The sequence below is a fragment of the Canis lupus genome, chromosome 37 (genome assembly GCF_003254725.2).
Source record: "Canis lupus dingo isolate Sandy chromosome 37, ASM325472v2, whole genome shotgun sequence".
NCBI lineage: Eukaryota > Metazoa > Chordata > Mammalia > Carnivora > Canidae > Canis > Canis lupus.
The window spans coordinates 11004795-11029084 of NC_064279.1; the positions used below are offsets into that span (position 1 = coordinate 11004795).

Genomic DNA, 24290 nt, shown 5'->3' on the forward strand with positions numbered 1-24290 from the left:
TTTAAATATATTATGCTGTTCTAAGCCAACTTTAAAAAAATATATATAACCAGAGGGAGACATTGTTTCATAAGCATATGAGTTTGAAAGTAGAAAATAAACCAAAAGGAGTCTATCAGATACAGATAAATACCACCACCAACAAACTGGATAACGTGATAGCAAGGTGGTAAAGATAATCTGAATACATACCTGAATTACTTCATAAAGGTGTACCTGAATACTCCCTAACAAGAGAGGGTATTTTTCTATTTTGTCATATTGCATTAGTTCCAAGAAAATATTATTCCGCACATCATCTTGACGCCTGGGAACCTTGAAACAAAATACATGCAAAAAGAATGATCACATTTGCAGTCTGAATTTCAGATATAATTTCTGAATAAATACACTATAGGTGTAAAACTATATTTTGTTATATACACCCTAATAAACCTAAATGGTTAGCTTTCACATATTATTAGCCTTATAACTTTTCAATCACATAGTCACAGATACCCTAACGTCAGCAAAAATCAGGATCTTGTTTATGTATAACATCAATTACAGTTTTTTGAAACATGCACTGCCTACATTCTCTTTTTAACTCTACACAAAAGTTTAGTTTCCACACCCTACTGAAACTATAGTATAAAAGGTAATCCAGGGGATCCCTGGGTGGCTCAGCGGTTTAGCGCCTGCCTTTGGCCCAGGGCACGATCCTGGGGTCCCAGGATCGAGTCCCACATCAGGCTCCCTGCGTGGAGCCTGCTTCTCCCTCTGCCTGTGTCTTTGCTTCTCTCTCTCTCTATCATGAACAAATAAAATCTTTTAAAAAAATAAAATAAAATAAAAGGTAATTCAATATCCAATTCAGATAATCTAGATAACCCAAATAGCCAATATCAAAAGACAACCAACATCCTTTTCAGTCTCTGTTAAATAACTTATTGATAAAATGTATCCCAAAATATAATGTGTAATTTTATCATAGTTATATAATACATAGTTTAAAAAATCAAAGAGTTCTATAATGGTTAAAACAAACAAAAACAACTTTCTTTTCTCGCATGTTTAATCCTTTTTTCTGTATTTTATGATGTCTTGACATCCTAAAAAGCCTGGCCAGAGACAGACTTCCCCTCCCTGGGCTAGTCAATTCTTACAGATAGCAAAGGGTTTAGTGAGATGGAAGCATATCTTTCATATGCAAACCAATCCCAAATTATAGCCCTAACCACTTCCTTATCTAACTCTCACATGGAGCCAGTATTTCCCTGGCCCTAAATCATCCCGGGACCAGGAACCAAGTAACTAGGGACTTCCCTACAGCCTAAAGCCTGAGAGAATTATTCAAACTAGCCAATCTTAAATTTCTGTTCTGCAGCGCTTTCTCAAGAAAACCCCAATAAAGGCTTTAGTCTAGGGTCTCTCCTCACTTCTGTCTTGTTTCCTGACCACCTGGACGCTTCTCCTGAAGCTCTATGTAGTGTAGTGTTTTCCTTTCCACCCTTCTATCAATGGCATGAGCCCCTCCATGTCATCATTCAGTCATACCTCTATAAAGTAAATCCTGGGCATGATTTTGCAAAATTTCACTCCTCAGAAACTATCTTTCAAGCTTTTAAAGGGATTTCTTTGTTTTTTTTTTTGCCCTGAAATCATGTTTCTAAGTAACATGCTTATATTAAGTGATATTTTAGTTTTAGATACTATCAATTAACTGCTTATTGTGAGAGAAAAATATTAGCTCTCAACACCCTCCCCTACAATTTTCATAGTTCTCTTCCTTTCATCCCTCCAGTATATTTTATATATATATAAATTTTCATCCTTCCAGTATATTTTATATATATAAATTTTATATATATATATAAATTTTCCTTTAACATGTTTTGCTTTTGTTTCCTTGTACAGTTTTCTATGTAGTTATTACTGAAACATTCCCAAACTTTCCATTAGAGTTCCATTAAAATTCTCCTCTTAATATGCTCAAACTAACAGCTCCTATTTAAAAAAAGGAAAAAAGACTTTGATTATGCTAATAAAGATAAGCAACTTACTAATTTATACTATTCTCCAGCATTAATTTCAAGTTTTCCTTAAGTGGATATACAAAATTCTTGAAAACTTGGCAAGCTCAGGAAAACTATTTGCAAAGTAAAACAAATAGCATAGATTGCCTTTAGCAAATCTATGCCTGATTTTTTGTGTTCTTTTTTTAAACTATGCTTAAAGAACTATCTTCAATACTCAAGACTTCAGCAAAAAGTTTTAAAGATTAAAACTGACGGTTAACAAATATGGAGCACAGGGGAAATGTTTAGGACTTCACTAAAATTTAACTATTAGGACTAATGAATGGCCTAATCAATGAATCCCTATGGCTACATGAAATAGTGCTGCTCACTTTAAATAATGCAAACTCTGAAATACATTTAAGATTGTAAGAAGCTTAGCTATAAAGAGAAGCAAACTCTTAACATAGGAAGCTCTGATGTGAGAGGAAGTTGAACAGTATAGTCTGAAGCCAGACTGACTCCATTCCCAGCTATTCCATTTACTGGTTCTAGGATCTTAAGAAAGTTATTTTACCTAACAGTACCTGTTTCCTGAACTGTAAAATGACGATTATAATAAAATAATATATATTGGGGGGGTGATTCTTATAAAGACTAAATAAGTTAATCCATGCACAAACAAGTAGAGTTTATATAAGAAGAAAGAAGAGAGAGAAATGAGGGGGAAATGAAAAAAAAAGAGAAAGTATGCTCTGGACTGAACATCGCATCCCCTCAAAATTCATATGTTGAAGCCTAAATCCCCAACGTGATGGTATTTGTAGTTGTGGTGTTGGTGAGGTAATTAGGTCATGAGGGTAGAGCCCCCATGAGCTGGATTAGCCCCTGACAAGAAGAGACACAAGAAAGATGATCTCTCTTTGCTCTCTGCCATGTCACTAAATGAGGAGAAGATGGCCATCAAGAAATTAGAAAGCAGGCTCTCACTAGACAGCGATGTGTCAGCACCCTGATCCTGAACTTCCCAGCCTCCATAAAGGTGAGACATGAATGGCTGCTGTTTAAGCCACCCCATCTATGGTAACTTGTTACAGCAGCACAAGCCAGAGTGGAAGAGGAGAAAAGCAAGACAGAGAAAAATGTATGTTTGATGAGCACTCAGAAACATAGTAAGATCTTAGGGAAGAAGATCATCAAGATTATACATATGCCAGTAAGTTGTTTATTAAAAAAAAAAAAAAAACACCAATATAGTCCATGGCATAGAAACAGAATACTGTAAAAATCAAATTAAAAGGTACTGCATTTGTTTCTTTCCAATCCCCAAAAAAGGAGATAATTAGTATGGATTATTTGAAACTGTAAAAATGCATTCTTATATCTAGAAGAGAACTTTAACATTACCTGTACAGAAAAATACTTTACGTCATCAAAATTAATTACAGCGTTCTTTTCATTGTTTTGGGATGGCAGGCTACACATTTTTGTACATTTCACAATGTTGTTAATAGAGATGCGAATGAACAAATTACTGTAATGTTGTAAAGCAACTGAAAATACACAGATATTGAGGAAGCAAATTTTGTTGTAATTGTATAGTAACAAGTTATAATATTACCTGTTAAATAATTCAGGCAAAATCAATCAAATAAATGAAGGTAATCTTTTAAAATAGTATTTTTGCCCATCAACGGTAAGCAAAATATAAGTAGGAAAATTAGGCTGATTATCCTTCAGATCACTTCTCATATCACCATCCTCACATTTCCATTATGATCTTCTGCAACTGTTTCTATATATTATCATTTTTTGAGAAAGAGAGAGGAGCAAGTAAGCAGCGGGGTGGGGAGGGCAGAAGGAGATAGAGAATCTTAAGCAGGCTCCATGCCCAGTGTGAATGACCCTGAGATCATGACCTGAGCCGAAATCAAGAGTCACATACTTAACCTGAGTCACCCAGGAGCCCCTCTAAGTATTATTTTTAAGGTGACTAAATATTTGCAATATAAGTTAAAATTTTTTCTAAGCATAATTATGTAGAAATGCAAAACTTTGAAAATCACTTGAGAGTAACTTATTTTTAACATTAAGACAAAAAAATTTAAAGCAGTTTTCCATTATCTTACTCATTTCACTATATACTTCAGTATACTATACTGAATTATTGTTCATAGTACTCCATGCATTAAAACCATTTTGTCTTTATGATTTAACTAATTATCTTCAAAAATCTCTTTATGCAAAATTTTCCTCAATAATTCACTTTATATAAAAAAGAAATACCAAGACTTCATGATGACACTGGGTTTATGCCATGATAAATCTAATTATGAGCAATCAGTTTATTAAAGGCACCAAGATAAATAAATCCTTTAAACAATGTTTAAGACTGCACAATTACTACTTTGAATAAAAAAAAGAAATAACTAGTATTATCATCTAAGATATGTATTTTTCTTTTCCTTTAATATGATGATTGAGATGGATTACAGATGGCTGAAAAACATTCATCACTTTGCACATCAAAAAGTGGAGTTTATTTTGCTCTGCTCTTGAATCTGGACTGGCCCTGGGAATACGTTAATGCAGTGGACATGACTAGGGCTGGGTCTAGGACAGGGTGAGAGAGACACCAGCCATGGTCCAAAATTTAAGGAGACACCAAAAACTTCAGTAAACAAAATAAATAATATTTTAATGTAGTATTTTTTAAAAATAAAAATGCAGAAAAGATATGATGGAAAGATAAGACCTTGGGACTGTATGGAAAGAAATTTCTAACCATTTCAGCTTTCCAGCTAAGTCTAGTCTTCTAGGCATCCTCACTAAAATACCAGACATGTAAATGACATCTCTTAGATATTCTAGCCCTTTTGAACTGTCAGATGACTGAATGCCTGCTGTGCTAATGTGAAGCAGAAGTGGCACCTAATGAATGCACACAATGATTGATGATAAAACGGTGAAGGTTTTAAACCACTAAGTCTTGCAGCAATATATAACTGAAACATATATGATCATGGTATGGTTCTGAAATCAAAGAAAGGATACTCTTAGGCGTGAAATGTCTGCAGTTCTTTACATGAATAGCAAGGCAGCCAACCTAAAACAATCAAAATAAAAACACAGCAAATGAGTTTTTAAGTTAACTTTTCTTCCATTTAACTCTACACCAAACTATATATTTTTAAAAGCTCCACTTTGCTAGTTTTTCTCATTAAAAATAGTTTCTCATTAAAAATATCTAGTTAATGGAAAACACCAGAAAACAGGAATACTGTTTTCTAAGAAAAATAGGCAGGATTTATTCAAAGTAAAACTAAAATGAACAAGAATACAAGGAAAGAAAGAGAAAGAGAGAAAAGAAGGCAAGCATTATTAAGTTAAATCCAACCATCACTCTTTGAATCATTGTTATTTTATGAGATGAGAACCGACAAAATGTAGCATCCCACATATAATAATAAGAAATATGCCTTGCTTCAGATAAGCTTTTTTATTCAGTATCCTAAAACCACTCTATTCATTCAACAACCATTCACCCACTACAATGTGCCAAAGATTGTGAAATATTCATTTTCTCTTGTATAAAGTATTTCTAAATGTTAAAGAAAATTATACTTTGTGTTTATGCATAAAGTAATATATAAAATGAATTCAGGAATACTTGAATACTGATATGCATTATCCGCCAAATATATTTAGCCATGTTTGGTCTTAAAAACCAAGTAAAAACAACAGCAATATGGTATTAAACACTGTAAACAAAATAAATGGCCAAATAGTATCTTTAAATATATGTAAATAATTTTAAAGATTTGGCTTTAAAAAGAAAAGATTTGGCTTTAAAATGATACAGAAACAGAAATTAGCATTCAGTATTTAATTTAAAAACTGTTATCTGAATCATAAAATCCTAAGAAGAAAGTACTGTGGTCTACTTCTCAAGGAAACTTAGATACGAAATGTTATGTTAAAAATTCTAAGTTTTGGGGATGCCTGGGTGGCCTCAGCGGTTAAGTGTCTGCCTTGGGCTCAGGGCGTGATCCTGCCTGGGGTCCTGGGATCGAGTGCCACACTGGGCTCCCTGCATGCAACCTGCTCTTCCCTCTGCCTGTGTCTCTGCCCCTCTCTATCTCTCTCATGAATAAATAAAATTTTTTTTTAAATCTAAGTTTTCAAATGCAAAGGGGTGTAATGCCAATGCCTATTACACAATCTAGGCAGGATTTTAAATAGTACTGCCATAGGTGATTCTATGAATCATTTTTATTTCTTAAAATTGGAGTTAAAGATAAAGAGGATAAAACAGGGAAGTATAACTATAATTTTGTATTGCATAATGCTCCACATTAACATTCTGTCATAAATCACTGCCTGCCTGCCAAGTATTTTAACATGAAGCCATGGGCAACTACCTTTACTTTCCTTATATTTCATTAGCTCTTTATACTTTTGTATAATAGATCCATATAAAATAAAACAGAAAATTTTCTATTTAAATATAGAAAAATACTTAACACTCACAAATATAATGATGACCACTCACAGGCTATGAATAACAAATGTTGCCACAGATTCTGAGACCCATCTGTGGCCCAAAACAATAACCATGTCAAACCTTCACCAACCACCCCACCCTTAATATGCACTGAAAACAGGAAAGCAACCAGAAGAGTGTTCACAAAAGCATTTCATGCACCCAATTTTAAGACAGGCTTTTTCACATTTTTTCTGAAAAAGGGCTCTGACTGTCAGAAAGAGGAATAGTGGGTTGTGATGTAGCTATCGTTGCAGACACATGTACAAGTCTTGCCAAATACCTCAGAATAAATCACAGAACTTTCAGAAAGTAATGTGACAAATCACATGCCAAGAGGAGCTATCATATGCCAAACATCTGTCAAAAACTTTCAGGTGACTTTTAAGAGCAGGTTAATAATGTCTAGCAATATGTAACTCAACTAAGGAAAATGCAAACTATGAAGTCAGGAGGTATGAATGAAATCAAAGTATCAGTTCTGAAGGAATGTAGAAGTTATACTCAATAGTATGGATTATGGATTTCAGTATGTCAACATAATGGCATGCAGAATAGCTTACAGCCAAAAGTGATTTCAAGGAATCTTTTCTAAGTTTAGATTCAGGCAGTGACTTTGATTGTGTTATAGGAAAGTATTATATAATTATACAGATAAATGCACACTGTGCTCATTTTGTAAAAAAAAAAAAAAAAAGTAGAATTAATATACTCTTACTTTTCTCCAAAAAAAAACGTGGTGTTAAAGTCATCATATATTTTTTAATCAAGAAAATGTATGGTATACGATAGGATCTAGAGAAGAGGGACAAGAGAAACTCTCTCACTGCATACCCATTAACTATTCCAATGATGTTCAGGAATAAAGATAACTGTAAAAGAATACCAAAACATTTGATAGTTCTAAATGTATCTTATGTTCTATAGTGCACACACACGCAAAAAAACAGATTTTTCTGATTCTCAGCCTACATTTTAGGTCCAACTGTGTGTTTGTGTGTATATGTATGATTCACAAGAATTTTGCTTTTGTTCCTGGGATTTACTATTTCTTGCTTGAAGGAGATGTGTGGAGTCAATTTTCAAATCATAGCTCAAAGGCTCCTAAATCTGACAATAAATGCAATCACTTCACCAGCACAACGAAAATACTTAATCTTAGGCACCATTCTCAGATTCCAAGTTAGCAGATCTTAGGTGGAGGCCAAGAATCAATGTTTTTGAAAAGTATTCTCAGTGATTCTGATGTAACTACAGTTTGGGAGTCCCTGTATAGAAATTTTTTTTTCTGTGAATCAAGATGTTTTCCATAATTTCAGTGATCATTAGAATGCTTTTTCTGACTCAATGAAAAAAATGAAAAATTCACAAATATGTTATCAGAGAGAACCATTTTCTACATATGTTTTTGATTATCAAATAATAAATATTAACTAGTCTTCACATAAAGAAATAATTTGTACAGATTTACAAAGGATCAGTCTCACATACCACACCCCCAAATGGTACCAAAGTTGGCACTTCAGGTGTTATTTCCAGTTCTTTACTTTCAGTCCCTTTCAGAGTTCTTCTCAGCATCTACGATGTAAACAAATTAATATAAGACTTTAGAAGGCAAAGAAGAAATAGATAAAAGTCAACTTCCACAAATATTTTAGGAGTATCTACTAAGTAACAATTATTCTAGGCATTGGGATATTAATATGACCAGAAAACTCATCCCCACCCTCCGTAAGTTTATCAATAAGTTAGCAGAGAAAGAAATATAAACAAGTAAATATAAAATCATCAAGGGGGGATCCCTGGGTGGCGCAGCGGTTTAGCGCCTGCCTTTGGCCCAGGGCGCGATCCTGGAGGCCCGGGATCGAATCCCACGTCGGGCTACCGGTGCATGGAGCCTGCTTCTCCCTCTGCCTGTGTCTCTGCCTCTCTCTCTCTCTCTGTGACTATCATAAATAAATAAAAAAAAATTAAAAAAAATAAATAAATAAATAAAATAAAATCATCAAGGGAACCATGAGGGGAGAGAGAAGCACATGGTACTGTGAATAGTGAGTTCTGCTTGCTAACTAAAAATGACCATCATTACTCCATTTTAGTCTTAATCTGATATAGACATTAAGGACTGTATCCCACAGATGGGCAGGGATCCTGCTTGCAAGTTATCCCAATATTCATTCAGCTAATCAGCCATTGAAGGAAGTGGAACTGAATATTTTGGGATAGTAGGTACATGGCCATGAGGCAAGGGATAAATGGCGGTCAGTTTTTAGTTGTGTGATTTCCTCCAGAGTAACTTCACTAACTGCTATTTGTGAGTTGGTATCTTTGTTCTTAAGGGCTCTGGTCACTACACATGATGGTTAGCTTTTAAAAATTACAAGAGTAAGAGAAAAAGTAAAGAGAAAGAAAAGGAAGGTGGAAGACAGAGGCAAGGGCAATAGGGAAAAAGCTATTACAAATCCAACTTGAAAAGAAGAATTGTTATTTATCCCCAACCTTTGCTAACTTGAATCAACATAGCTTTACCTATAAATATTAGCTTCCCAGGAATCTGTTGTTTTGGGTCTCCTCAAGAACCAACTGTTCAATTTTTGACATATAAAATACATCTTTAGTTATGTTGAAATTTTTGCTTCAAAGTATGTAACAAACACTTTATCTGTACTGAAGAAATTTGTTGTATGTATCTTGGGTCATTTTGCTATTGCTGCATCTGACTTGCCTAATGGGTTTTATATATATGATTTTTATATATTTGTATAATTTGTAGTTTAAGGTAACTGAGTGACAATTACTATATCATCACTAAAACATCAAATGTGGTACATCATATGCGTATTCAGTGTGCACCCTCAAGCTTGTTGATGTTATGATAACCTTATTACGGAATTTTGCTCTGTGCATTTTAATAAATATAAAATAATTGGGGAAAAATCCTTTATAAAACTCATGTTCAATTTACTCTTGACTATGTGGCAAAAAATACTGCCTCTCCCCTCACATCATTACCTCTTTACTTTTCCTTCCTTATCTGAGCAGAGTTCTCAGTGGCAGCAACATAAGCAAAACAACTCTGCCTAAATTCTATTAGAATCTTGAACACAAGTTCTAAAGACTAATCTCATAAGGCCTACTAGTACCACGCAGAATTTCTGAACCTGCAGAGAATTTTTATTTCTGTTAATTCTACTATGCCTTTCATGTCTGTCACTTTTGGCCCCACTTTGAATAAAAGTCCCTTGTGGCACTTCTTTTAAAGGTCTGCATATTCACTTACATTATTCTGTAATTCCTCCCCATTCACCTTTTTTTTTTTTTTTTTTACCCACTCTCCTCCATTCCAGTTTTATTTAAAAACTCACTAGCCTACACACTTAACTTTTCCCAGTATATTCCTTCTTCCTAGTGCTAGCAGAAACCTCTGTGTCTTCACATTAATTAACATTTACTAACGTGCTGGCACAACTGTATGCCTAGCATTGTGCTGGTTCCAGCTTGAAGTGTTCTTGCCCTTAAGAAGTTCAGTCTGGTGTTGAAGATAGAGAGGTGTAAAAAAAACCCACTTACAGTTTCTCTATAAGAAAAATGATTGCTGGGGATCCCTGGGTGGCTCCAGCGGTTTAGTGCCTGCCTTCGGCCCAGGGCATGATCCTGGAGACCCAGGATCAAGTCCTACAAAGGGCTCCCTGCATGGAGCCTGCTTGTCCCTCTGCCTGTGTCTCTGTTTCTCTCTCTCTGTATCTCTCATGAATAAATAAATAAAATCTTAAAAAAAAAAAATAAAAGAAAAACGATTGCTGAAAAAAAGATAATTTTATTTTTCCTTTTTCTTTACCCTACCCAGATTTCCTACATGGGAAAAGGAATAACTTATTTGATTGGTCAGACCTTCCCATTCATTGTGCAAAACTACAAGTCTTTTTTATTAACTCTGAAAAAAAATTTTTTTTAAAGATTTTATTTATTTATTCATGAGAGACACAGAAAGAGAAAGGCAGAGTCACAGGCAGAGGGAGAAGCAGACTCCATCCAGGGAATCTGATGTGGGACTAATATATACATATATATATATATTTTTAATATTTCCTAAATCATCTTTTCTCTGCCTAACTTGGGAGCAAGGACTCTTTTTCACCATCTGTGTTTCTGTCGCCATGGAACAAGGACACTCACAACAAGGCCCAGGGATCATCTCTAGAGTAGTGGAAGAAAATATTAGAATAGAATTGATATTAACAATTTTCTTTAACAAATAATAAAGTACATACAACTAACTGTAAGCAGTAGACAAATATTCCAAGGAAAACTGAATTTTATGCTCAGAGAGGTTATATCACTGCCTTCATAAGTTCTGGATATCGCATTTGCCAGGTAAATGGACTGACCAATCCACATTATCTTAAATACCATACTCAGCGTACTTACAAATAGATAAGGACTGAGCATAAAAAATGTCATGGCAAAATATTATTAAAGTTGGCAAACAGGGGATCTCTGGGTGGCTCAGTGGTTTGGCGCCTGCCTTTGGCCCAGGGCGCAGTCCTGGATCTCCGGGATCGAGTCCCAAGTCAGGCTCCTGGCATGGAGCCTGCCTCTCCCTCTGCCTGTGTCTCTGCCTCTCTCTCTCTATGTCCATCATAAATAAATAAAATCTTTAAAAAAAATTTTTTTAAGTTGGCAAAGATATACCATGTACTTTGATCTTACAAAAAAAAAGATAAATGTTCCAAATTTGCTAAACTGTGATGACAAATAGCAGTATGTAAACTAGAAAATATTTTTAAATGTATAGTTCTTAATCTGTCTTTTCAGAGTAAGGTAGTGACATTTTAGTGAGTGGGAAAATAACTCTTTTATATGAACTCATGTTAAGAACATTTTGAAAACTATTGCAAATATTTTTACCTAATGTGATTTTATGTGTGTGCAAATGTGATCACACTACAAACTCATGGTATCACACTTTAAAAACTTAGAAACCATTTCCTACTTTGTTTTAAAAATCTCACAAAAGAAGGGTTTCAGGGGATCCCTGGGTGGCGCAGCGGTTTAGCGCAGGTTAGGAAATCATTTTTCGTTTTTAATATAAAGAAATGTAATGCTTTCCAATTACTTTGCCAGAACTATTACTCAGAAAAGATAATATTTTACTGATAAAATCTGGACTAAAAACTTTGCAAAGTAGAAGAGAAATGAAAAATGAATAATGTCATTTACCAAGTACAACCAAGATGCACCTATTCTATTTGAAATTTCAAATCTTTGAAAGTATCTTTTTCAAATACAATAGCATTAAAACCCTTATACTGAAATAACAAATTTGTCTTAGAATGAGACCTTCAAATCACTACATCACTAATATTAAAACCCTGCTTTTCAAAAATAGTAATGCTTACTGAATTCTGTACCACTGATAAACATGGAAATCATTTTTAGAAATACTGCTTATCATTTTAAGCTTTTTATATATTGTAGAATTTATATAATAAATTACAGTACTTTAATGTAATGTATAAATAAATATACAAACATTAGTGATAGATGTTCACATATTTTTTATTGATAAGGCTGTGTAGTCTAAGCAATTTGGAGACTACTTCTACAGAGTTGCAACTAAATGACTATAAGCTATCTCACTTGCCCAAATCTGCCTTTCTGGAGGCTCTAAGCCCCCCATGCATATTCCCACCTAATCACAGTCTGCTTAGAATGAAGCATCTCAAAAAAAAAAAAGAAAAGAAAAAAAAAAAAGAATGAAGCATCTCATACATGCTGCTTTCAATTTGAGATGCAGGTAAGAAAGAGTTCCACAATAGTTTCCAGTTTAGACTCATTACCAGAAAGCCTTAGATAAAGCTGATACTTAGTTCCTCATTTGACTGTCCACTTTTTAGCACTTTTTTACTAATGGCTACAACCCTGGAGCAAAAGAGGAGCAAGAGGTAAGATTCCAGTACCATGCCTGATCCAGGATGTCTAAGAAGGATCTCATAAACATATGGCAAATGAGAGGAGTGGGGAAAGAGAGTTAGGGAAGGATCTAATGATACTTCAAGTGAGTTAGAAAAGGAAAAAAATTAAGAACTAGAGGGACAGAAGCCTAGACAAAATAAATATAAAAGTATAAAGAAAAAAGGCATAGTTTTATTACATTATTATATTTATATTATATATAAGTATATTGTACTGAGATACATATACTTAGGTACAATAAGTATATATACTTACATATAAACATATAAATACTATTATATCATGTAATGTTTATATAATATATACTTACATATTTATATGTTAATGTAAATATTGCATCACAACATACATATACAGATGGCTATCAAACAACATGAATTTGAACTGTGTGGGTTCATTTATACATGAGTTTTTTCCAACAAATATACACACAGTACTATAAATGTATTTTCATTTCCTTAAGATTTTCTTAACATTTCCTTTCTTTAGATTACTTAATTTTAAGAATACAGTACATAATACATACAGCATACAAAATATGTGTTAATCAACTGTTTATGTCATCAGTAAAGCTTCCAGTCAATAGTACACATTGTAGTAAATTTTGGGGGGTATCAAAAGTTACATATGGATTTTCAATTGCATAGGGGTCAGTGTCCTTGATCCTCATATTGTTCAAGAATCAACTCCAAATAATTCACCTCCTCAATTTGAACTACAGATTCAGTGCAACCAAAATCAAAGTCCTAACAAGTTTTCCTACAGAAATTGATGAGCTTTCCCAAAAATTAGTATGGAAATGGAAAGACCAAAAATAGCCACGACCATCTTGAAGAAGAAAAATAAAATGAAGTATTTATTTTTTTTAAGATTTATTTATTCATGAGAGACAGAGAGAGAGAGAGAGAGAGAGAGAGGCAGAGACACAGACAGAGGGAGAAGCAGGCTCCATGCAGGTAGCCTGATGTGGGACTCGATCCCAGGATTCCAGGAACACACCCTGGGCCAAAGGCAGACGCTAAACCGCTGAGCCACCCAGGGATCCCCACAAAATGAAGTATTTAAAAATTAAAGAAATATTAGCCTCATCAATCAGACAACAAAAAAAAAGTAAAAGACATTCAAAGTGCTGAAGAAGAAGCCAAACTCTTACCCTTCACACATGACATGATACTTTATGTGGAAAACCCAAAAGACTTCACCTCAAAATTGCAAGAACTCATAAAGCAATTGACCAACATGACAGGATATAAAATCAATGCACAGAAATCAGTTGCATTTCTACACACTAATAGTGAGACTGACGAAAGAGAAATTAAGGAATTGATCCCATTTACAATTGCACCAAAACCCATAAGATATCTAGGAAAAAACTTAACCAAACAGGTAAAGGATTTGTACTCTAAAAACTATAGAACATTTATGAAAGAAATTGAAGAAGACACAAAGGGAAGGAAAAACATTCCATGTGCACGGATTGGAAGAATAAATATTGTTAAAATGTCTATGCTGGGACACCTGGTGGCTCAGTGGTTGAGTGTCTGCCTTTTGGTTGGGTCATGATCCTGGGGTTCTGGGATCAAGTCCCACATTAGGCTCTCTACAGGAAACCTGCTTCTCCCTCTGCCTATGTCTCTGCCTCTCTCTGTGTGTCTCTCATGAATAAATAAATAAAATCTTTAAAATTAAAAAAAAAGTGTCTATGCTACCTAGAGCAATCTACACATTCAGTGCAATCCCTATGAAAATATCACCAGCATTTTTCACAGAGCTGAAACAAATAATCCTAAAATTTGTATAGAAACAGAAACTACCCCAAATAGCCAGAGAAATGTTGAAAACAAAAGCTGGAGGCATCACAATTCTGGACTCCAAATCTGTAATCATCAAGACAGCATGTTATTGGAACAAAAACAGACATATAGATCAATGGAACAGAATAGAGAACCCAGACACAGACCATCAACTCAATGGTCAATTCATCTTCAACAAAGCAGGAAAGAATACCCAGTTGAAAAAAGACAATCTCTTCAATAAATGATGCTAAGAAAGTTGGACAGCCACATGGAGAAGAATGAAACTGGACCATTTCCTCACACCATACAAAAATAGACTCAAAATGGATGAAAGACCTAAATGTGAAACAGGAATCCAACAAAATCCTAGAGGAAAGCACAGGCAACAACCTCTTTGATCTCTACTGCAGCAACTCCTTGTAAGACACATCTCCAGAGGCAAGGGAAACAAAACCAAAAATTAACTATTCGGACTTCATCAGGATAAAACGCTTCTGTACAGCAAAGGAAACAGTCAACAAAACTAAAAGACAACCTACAGAATGGGAGATCTTTGCAAATGATATATCAGATAAAGGGTTAATATCCAAAATCTATAAAGAATTTATCAAACTCCACACCCAAAAAACAAATAATCCAATCATGAAATAAGCAGAAGACATGACAGACATTTCTCCAAAGAAGATACACAAATGGCCAACAGATAAATGAAAAAGTGTTCGACATCACTCGTCATCATGGAAATATAAATCAAAACCACAAAAAGACAGTACCTCACATCTGTTACAATGGCCAAAATGAACAACTCAGGAATCAACAGATGTTGGCGAGGATGTGGAGAAAGAGGAACCCTCTTCACTGCTGGTGGGAATGCAAACTGGTGCCACTCTGGAAAACAGTATGGAGATTCCTCAAAAAGTTAAAAATAGAACTACCCCATGATCCAACAATTGCATTACTAGGTATTTATCCAAAGGATACAAAAAGAGTGACTTGAAGGGGCACATGCACCCCAATGTTCATAGCATCGACATCCACAATAGCCAAAATATAGAAAGAGCCCAGATGTCCATTGACAGATGAGTGGATAAAAAAGAAGTGGTATATATATGCAATGGAATACTACTCAGCCATCAAAAAGAAGGAAATCTTGTCATTTGCAACAACGTGGATAGAACTAGGGGATATAATGCTAAGTGAATAAGTCAGTCAAAGAAAGGTAAGCATCACATGATTTCATTCACATATGGAATTGAAGAAGCAAAACAGATGAACGTAGGGGAAGAGAAGGGAGGAAAATAAAATAAGATAAAAACAGAGAGGGAGGGCAGTCCCAGTGGCACAGCGGTTTAGCGCCACCTGCGGCCTGGGGTGTGATCCTGGAGTCCTGGGATCAAGTCCCACATCAGGTTCCTTGCATGGAGCCTGCTTCTCCCTCTGCCTGTGTGTCTGCCTCTCTGCCTGCCTCTCTCTCTCTCTCTCTCTCTGCCTCTGAATAAAATAAATAAATAAATATAAATAAATAAATAAAAAACCATCATAAAAAAATAGAGAGGGAGGTAAATCATGAGAGATTCTTAACAGAAAATAAATTGAGGGTTGCTAGAGGAGTGGTGAGTAGTGTGATGGGGTAATTGGGTGATAGGCATTAAGGAGGTCACTAGATGTAATAAGCACTAGTGGGTTTTTTTTAAGATTTTATTTATTTCTCATGAGAGACACAGATAGAGAGAAGCAGAGACAAAGGCAGAGGGAGAAGTGGGATCCTTGCAGGGAGCCGGATGCGGGACATGATCCTGGGACTCCAGGATCACGTCCTGGGCCAAAAGCAAATGCTCAACCACTGAGCCACCCAGGTGTTCCTAAACACTAGTGTTATATGCAAACGATGAATCACTAAATTATACCCCTGAGACAAATAATACATTATATATTAACTAAATTGAATTTAAATAAAAATTAAAAAGAAAAACAAATATATAGATCAATAGAACAGGAGAATCCAAAAATAAACTCACGATTATATGGTCAATTAATCTTCAACAAAGGAGGCAAGAATATGCAATGGAAAAATGACACTCTTCAACAAATGGTGTTGTGGAAACTGGACAGGTACATGCAAAAGAGTGAAACTGAACCGCGTTCTTATACCATACATAAAAGTAAACTCAAAATGGATTAAGGACCTAAATGTGAAACCTGAAACCATAAAAATTCTTGAAGAGAGCACAGGCAGTGATTTCCCTGACCTGACATCAGCTGTAGCAATGTTTTTCTAGATGTGTTTCCTAAGGCAAGGGAAACAAAAGCAAAAATAAACTATTGAGACATCAAAATAAAAAGCTTCTGCACAGCAAAGGAAACCACCAACAAAACTAGAAGACAATCTATAGAATGGGAGAAGATATTTGCAGATAACATATCTGATAAAAAGGTTAGTATCCATAAATTGTCCCACTGAATATCAAATAAAACTTCCGGGCAGCCCAGGTGGCTCAGTGGTTTAGCGCCCCCAGGGCATGATCCTGGAGACCCTGGATCAAGTCCCACATCCCACATCGGGCTCCCTGCATGGAGCCTGCTTCTCCTTCTGCCTGTGTCTGTGCCCCTCTCTCTGTGTCTCTCATGAGTAAATAAATAAAATCTTTAAAAAACAAAAGAAAACAAAACCTTCCTTACCATTTCTATGAAGTAAGCATAACACTGATATCTAAACTGATAAAGAAAATAGAGGGGAAACTCAGGATCAGGGGTTTAGCGCAGCCTTTGGCCTGGGGCGTGATCCTGGAGTCCCGGGATTGAGTCCCTCGTCAGGCTCCCAGCATGGAGCCTGCTTCTCCCTCTGCCTGTGTCTGTACCTCTCTCTCTCTCTCTCTCTCTCTCTCTGTGTCTCTCATGAATAAATAAATAAAATTAAAAAAAAAAAAAGAAAATAGACAAAAACACACTGATACAAAAATGCCAAAAAGTAAACAGAATTGAGCACCACATGAAGAAAATAATATGCAATAACCAAGTGCGATTAATTCCTGGAACATAAGTTGGTTTAATACTAGGAAAATCATTGATAGAATATGCCACATCATAGAGATCGAAAGAGAAAAAGTTATATGATTATCTCCATATATGTTTAAATGGCCTCTGACAAAATTCAACACGCTTTCCTGATTAAAACACTCTCAAAAATAGGGGATCTCTGGGTGGCTCAGCGGTTTGGCGCCTGCCTTTGGCCCAGGGCCCCGATCCTGGAGTCCCAGGATAGAGTCCCGGGATCGAGTCCCACCTCAGGCTCCCGGCATGGAGCCTGCTTCTCCCTCCTCCTGTGTCTCTGCCTCTCTCTCTCTCTCTCTATCATAAATAAATAAATAAATCTTTAAACAAACAAACAAAAAAACCACTCTCAAAAATAGGAATTAAGCCAGTCCTAAAGCCAATGTTTCATTTGGTGGGGAAATACCTTTACTAAGATCAGGAATAAAGCAAGGTTGCCTACTGTCACCATCATTCTTCAACACCTTACTGGTGGCATGAGCCAAAGCAATTAGACAAGAGAAATCAACCTAAGGCAAAAGAATTGGGGGGAAAAATTGTTTCTGGGTAGAAAAGTCAACACCATAAACCATAAAGATGTCAGTTGCCTAACTTACCAATTTAATACACTCCTTATAAAAGAATACAAAGTTCTTTGTTGAGATAAACAAGTTAATAATAAAGTTTGTTTGTTTGTTTGTTTAAGTGAGAACAGTCAGGATATCACTGGACAAGAAAAATCAAAGCAGGGAACCAGCCCTACCTGACTTTAAAACATAGCATAAGTCTTTAAAATAAAATAGTATGGTCCTGGTAAATGAATAGATAAACAGACCAGTGGAATAGAAAGTCCAGAGAAAATATCAGATACATATGGTCACTTAAATCTCAAATCACTGGGGCAAAGATGGATTTTTTTTTTCTTAATAAATGGTTTAGGGACCATTCCACTTAGAGAAAAAAAAAAAAAAACAAATCCATACCTCAAACCAAACAATCCAAATAAATCAGGGATTTAAATGTAAAATGATTAAATCTGGGATTAAATGTAAAAATGATACGCAAGTACTAGAAGGTAATAGGTAAATTCCTTTATGACCTGGGTATATGTAAACAGTTTTTAACTAAGACTCATAAATCAGATGCAATAAAAGATTGATAAACTTGACCTAAGATTAAGAACCCTTTTCCATAACATAAAGTGCCAACAACAGTCAAAATAATAGCTGTTAAACTGGGAGAAAATATTTGTAACACGTATCACAGATGAAGATCTAGTATCTTGGGACGGCTGGGTGGCTCAGCGGTTGAGCATCTGCCTTCAGCCCAGGGGTGATCCTGGAGTCCTGGGATCGACTCCCACATTGGGCTCCCTGCATGGACCTTGCTTCTCCCTCTGCCTGTGTCCCTGCCTCTCTCTCTGTGCCTCTTATGAATAAATAAATGAAATATTAAAAAAAGAGAGACAGAGAAAGATCTAATATCTCTAATAAAGAACTTTTGAAAAATGGAGGAGGTAAAGAACAAAATTCTCTTAGGAAAATAAACAGAAAATTCACACACACAAAAATTTAAGGGACTTGAAACATACAAAAAGATATGCTACGGCACCATTTCACACCACTCTCCCTCTCATTCACAATGTTCCATGAACATTCCAAACCCTCTGCAGAAACTTCACATCTGTTTACTTTCTTATGCTCTCTCCAACTCTTTTTCTAAAATATTTTTTAAAGATTTTCTTTATTTAGGGATGCCTGGGCAGCTCAGCGGTTGAGGATCCGCCTTTGGTTCAGGACGTGATCCTGTAGTCCCAGAATCGAGTCCCACATTGTGCTCCCTGCATGGAGCCTGCTTCTCCCTCTGCCTGTGTCTCTGTCTCTCTCTCTCTGTCTCTCATGAATAAATAAAATCTTTTTAAATAAATAAACAAACACTGGTCTGGAAGAAGAGATGCCTTTCTTTCTATTCAAGAAAGATACCTCTGTGCTTCAGAACCCATGCTTTTCCATCCCCTCACAGATTCTACTGTCTTCACTGCCTATTTCTTTACTCTCTCCTTAAATCCTAATAGTCAATTTTTTTCAACAAAGCACATCTGATCCATATTATCCCCCTGCTTAAAACTTACCAGCTTTTCCTGTCTTCTGTAGCCCTGGTTCTTTGAATATCCTTGAATTTAAATGTGTTTTAAGCACCACCTGCAAACTATTTGTTTCCCGAAATGTATTCCAAGAAGATGTGAAACATATCTGAGTTATGTTTGCTTCCAAGTTTAAAAAAACTGTATTTTGAACAGAAATGCTAAACATGTTTATATAGCTGTTACTACCGTAGGATAATCTGATTTCAAGAAACCATGTGCCATAAAATGCCAAGAAATTGTAGAAAGACTACCTGTTACCTAAATATATAATGTTCCACCTGTGTACTGATGCATAGGCAGCATTTATTAAAGAGGAATATCCATTCTGTGATCAATGGTCTACACTGTGTATCTTATAGCTATTATAATAATTTTAATAACACACACTTGTATTTTTCTAACTTTGTTGTATAATGAACATCTATAGTACATAAACTCATTCCTCTGGATCCGTGTCTGAAAAAAATTCATTTATGAGGTCATTATAAACTAAACCCAAGTGCACATTTCATTTCTTAAGCTCTTTTTTTGTTGTTGTTCTATCAAAACATTAAAATATCCTATGGTCAAATAATTTGGGAAACCAAACTTGCGTCAACAACGTACCTCGCATACGGGTGCACTACTCTTTTTTGAATATATGTAGTTGCTGTTGTGCCTATAAGCAAATTAAAAACACTGCCGCATGGTGGCTCTCTGTCATTACAGATCTTTCCAGTCAGTAGAGAGTAAAAAGTCTGTTACTCTTTTGCGATAAAAAGGAATTCTCGTGCTCGAAAAAATACTGGAAATTACCATTCTACAAAATAAAGTCCATATTCCACAAAGTGATGTACAACAAACATCTCCTATGGCCTAAACCTCCAAACATATCCCTCTTTCACCACTTTGCAATTTTTCCTACCATTATGGCTAAATCCTAATACGCTCTCAATTTATCATAACAATGAATCAAGAGTATTCTAAGTTTTTGGAATTAGGAGGGTACTGTCGAGATCAAGTAATTCAACTCCCTGATTTTACAGAGGGCATCTTCCTTTTGTGCACCATTTGTTCCTGATACCTTTATCTCTACTATTCTTTTAATAGCTGAAGACCAACAGAGAACGTACAAATTCCCTAATGTCGCCTTCTAACACTTTGAAAAAGCGCGTTTCCATCTGATTACCCTTTTCCACTTCCTCCGTGCTCTGGCTATACCATCATACCGTGAACTTAAAAGAGTTTCACCTATTTTGAACATAAATCAATCTTTCCAATTAAGAATAGGAGGCCGGGGGATCCCCGGGTGGCTCAGCGGTTGAGTGCCTGCCTTTGGCCCAGGGCGCGATCCTGGAGTCTCGGGATCGAGTCCCGCATCGGGCTCCCAGCATGGAGCCTGCTCCTCCCTCTGCCTGTGTCTCTGCCTCTCTCTCTCTGTTCTCTCTGTGTCTATAATGAATGAATGAATGAATCTAAAAAAAAAAAAAAAACAGGAGGTCAATAGTTCACTTTGCAGACGTGACACGGATTTGTTACCGTATGATGACCCCAGGAACTGAAAACAAAGGTGACTCGACTTTCTGAAGTTTAGCCCTTTAACCACAGAAATTAAATCCTAATGGTGGTGATGAAGGCATCACTTATGTCAATGACGACAGCAGCTGTGACACCTCCTGCCTTGCAGCTTTAAGCACTTGACATCATTATCTCCCTCAGATCTTCAAACGACGCTAAAAGGGAGACTGTCCCAACTGTCACTTAAATTACTGCCCGAGGGGATCCCTGGAGGGCCCAGCGGTTGAGCACCTGCCTTTGACCCAGGGCGTGACCCCGGAGACCCCCGGATCGAATCCCGCGTGGGGCTGGCTGCATGGAGCCTGCTTCTCCCTCCCTGTGTGTGTCTCTCATGAATAAATAAATAAAATCTTAAAAAAAATAATTACTGTCTGACAAGTTAAATGACTGTCAAGGTCCCACAAGTGAGCGCCACCTTCCAGTTTAGGGCGGGGCTCCCGCCTCCCCGCCGCGGGCCCCGCTCACGTTCAGCAGCCGGTGCCCGGCGCCCTCCTCCTTGGCCCGGTGCGTGGCCCTGCTACCCCTGCGGCCCTCTGCTGTGCAGGACGTCGGGGATGCCGTAGGGATTCCTCTGAAGTGCGGGGGCTGTGGACTGGGGACGGCCCCGCCCTCCGCGGTCGTCGGGGGCGTGGGAACCGCCGGCCGGCGCTCGGGGAGGCTCCATCCCTCCATCCTCCGCCGGCCGGTCTGCGCCCAACCGCCGGCCCGCACTGCGCAGGCGCAGCCCCGCCGCCGCCCCGCCGCCGCCCCGCCCGGGCCTCTGCGCGTGCGCACTGCGGCCCGCGCCTCCCCAGCCCGAGCTGCCCCGAGGGCCGGCTGCAAGCGCTTCCCCAAGCCCCTTCCCTCACGGGGGAGTCGGAGCGTGCTGGTGGACGGCAAGGCCCCCCCGCGCTGTGAACGCCGTAGTTCACCTTCTTGTCTGCTCCCTTAAACCATCATAAGCCTCCTTTCCCTAAACCAACTCCTTCTGGAAGATTGACCCTATCCGCTGGGCTCCAGACATTATGCTTCCCAGAGCCCACTGTCCCATACACTCAGAACCCATTCATAACACGTTAATATTCATCTTCCCTCCCGGGCCTCTGGTATATTCCAAACCTTTTTTTTTTTTTTAAGATTTTATTATTCATGAAAGACACAGAGAGGCAGAGCCACAGGCAGAGGGAGAAGCAGGCCCCATGCAGGGAGCCTGACGTGGGACTCGATCCCGTGTCTCCAGGATCAGGCCCTGGGCCGAAGGCAGGCGCTAAAAACGCTGAGCCACCCGGGCTGCCCGCCAAGCGCATCTAATATAGTAATATCATAGCCACCAGAGCTTAGAACTTCAGACATATTTTTAAATTCTAATCCTAAATATTTGAACCCTACTTTTTTCTTCAGGGCACCTAGTTTAGGACACTTCACGTACACAGTTGCAATGGTTTACTCCTGGATCTCCAGCATGCTGTCATTACCCCCTTTCTATTGCCCCAATAATAATACAGTTTACCTTTAAAACCAAGCAAAACCAAAAATATATATATAAATAAAAACAAAACCAGAAACTTTCAGAGCATCTTTGTTAGCCATAAATTTATGTTCCTTAGCTTGGAAACCAAGGGCATCCAAAACACATTCTACCTCAGGATCATTATTTATTGCTATTCTACTTGGGATCTATTTTTCTTTTATTCAAGGGCCAGCTCAAACCTCAGCTTTCAATTAAATATCATAACCCTATACACATACCTTCAAAGCAGAATTAATGTTGCCGCTGAGCTACAACTTGGCATTTTGCTATTAGCTCATGCTATCAGAATTAGTTAATTTCAAAAGCTATTTCTTTAGGGGCAGGAATCTGATCCTCACCTTGTTCTCAGGGCTCATGGCACAAGAGCCAAAAGCCCTTGATACATGTTTGTTGTCATCAGGGTCTGTGCTGTGTGGTGTTTACCGTGCCAATGAGACCTGCTGCCCATCAGCTCACACCGACTTCCTTAGGGCTCATCTGATGCAACATAAAAAAATATCTAACCTAAATCTAGTCAAACTTCTAGACCTAACCTCCAGTCTACAAGAAATTCAGGACATAGAGAACAAACTGAATGATGCCATTAGGGAAAAAAAAAAAGCAAACAAATACAAAATGTAGGTGGGATATTCAAAAACAAAATGGTTTGGATTCTTCTTTAAAATGTGAAAAGGAAATATAGAAAGTTACAGCCAGGGATCCCTGGGTGGCGCAGCGGTTTGGCGCCTGCCTTTGGCCCAGGGCGTGATCCTGGAGACCCGGGATCGAATCCCACATCAGGCTCCCGGTGCATGGAGCCTGCTTCTCCCTCTGCCTGTGTCTCTGCCTCTCTCTCTCTCTGTGACTATCATAAATAAATAAAAAAAAAAAAAAAAAAAAGTTACAGCCACTTAGAAGACAGTTTGGCAATTTCTTAAATATTAAACATGTAACTACCGTACAACCTAGCAATTGCACTCCTGGGCAGTATCCCAGAAAAATAAAAAACATATATTCACACAAAAACCTGCATACAAATGTTCACAGCAGCTTAATTCATAACAGCCAAAAAATGGAATCAATTCAGATATTCTTCAAAGACGAAATGGTTAAACAAACTGCAGCAGGTACCTACCTTGGAATACAACTGAACAATGAGAAGAGAGGAGCACATAACTTGGATGACTCTCCCAGGCAGAAAAAAAACTAATCCCAAAAGATGACATTCTTGAAATGACAAAATTCTGGAAATTTTGAAGACAGCTTTGACAGCCAGAGGTTTTAGTTAGAGGTGCAGAGATGAAGAGGTGGTGGGAGATATAAAAGGGGAGCAATGGGAAATTCCTGTGGTTTGGGGAACTGTTCAGTATCTTGACTGTGGTGGTAGATACACAAAGCTACATAACTGGTAAAACTATATAGAAATTAACACACACATACACAAGTACAAGTAAAACTAGGGAAATTTGAATAAGGTCAGTGAGCTTTATCAATGTCAGTATTCTGGAGCTTTTGTTAAATGTTATTCAGGGACACTGGCAAAGTGTACAAAGGATTTCTCTGCGTTATTTCTCAAGTATGCATGAATCTACATTTATCTCAGGAAATTTTTCAGGTAAAAATTAGTTAACTGAAGTTAAATAATAGTGAGAAGCTAAATAAAGGTGAGAAGACCATTTAAAGTGGAGATAAGGGCAGCCATGGTGGCACAGCGGTTTAGCACCGCCTTCAGCCCAGGGCGTGATCCTGGAGACCC

The 24290-nt window shown here is 37.2% G+C and overlaps 1 protein-coding gene across 15 annotated transcripts in view; it reads right to left on the reverse strand.

Annotated features, from left to right (window-relative positions):
• Positions 1-21746, reverse strand: part of C2CD6 (C2 calcium dependent domain containing 6) — a 127210-nt gene extending 105464 nt beyond the window's left edge. For 8 of the 15 annotated variants that reach the window (XR_004812403.2, XR_003134281.3, XR_003134280.3 and 5 more), the window contains exons 1-5: positions 21511-21746; positions 8032-8118; positions 5052-5103; positions 3405-3550; positions 193-315 (exon numbers count right to left, since the gene is read on the reverse strand). Coding sequence is in view for 11 of the 15 variants with exons in the window: in XM_025441610.3 (XP_025297395.3) it covers positions 193-315; positions 3405-3550; positions 5052-5103; positions 8032-8118; positions 21511-21717 (615 nt within the window). In the remaining 4 variants the exon portion in view is untranslated. Of the gene's footprint in view, positions 1-192; positions 316-3404; positions 3551-3618; positions 3760-5051; positions 5104-8031; positions 8119-9552; positions 9611-15085; positions 15201-21510 lie in introns of those variants that run through there. The other 7 variants (XM_025441616.3, XM_025441615.3, XM_025441617.3 and 4 more) reach the window with 7 other exon arrangements.
• Positions 21747-24290: the final 2544 nt, after the last annotated feature.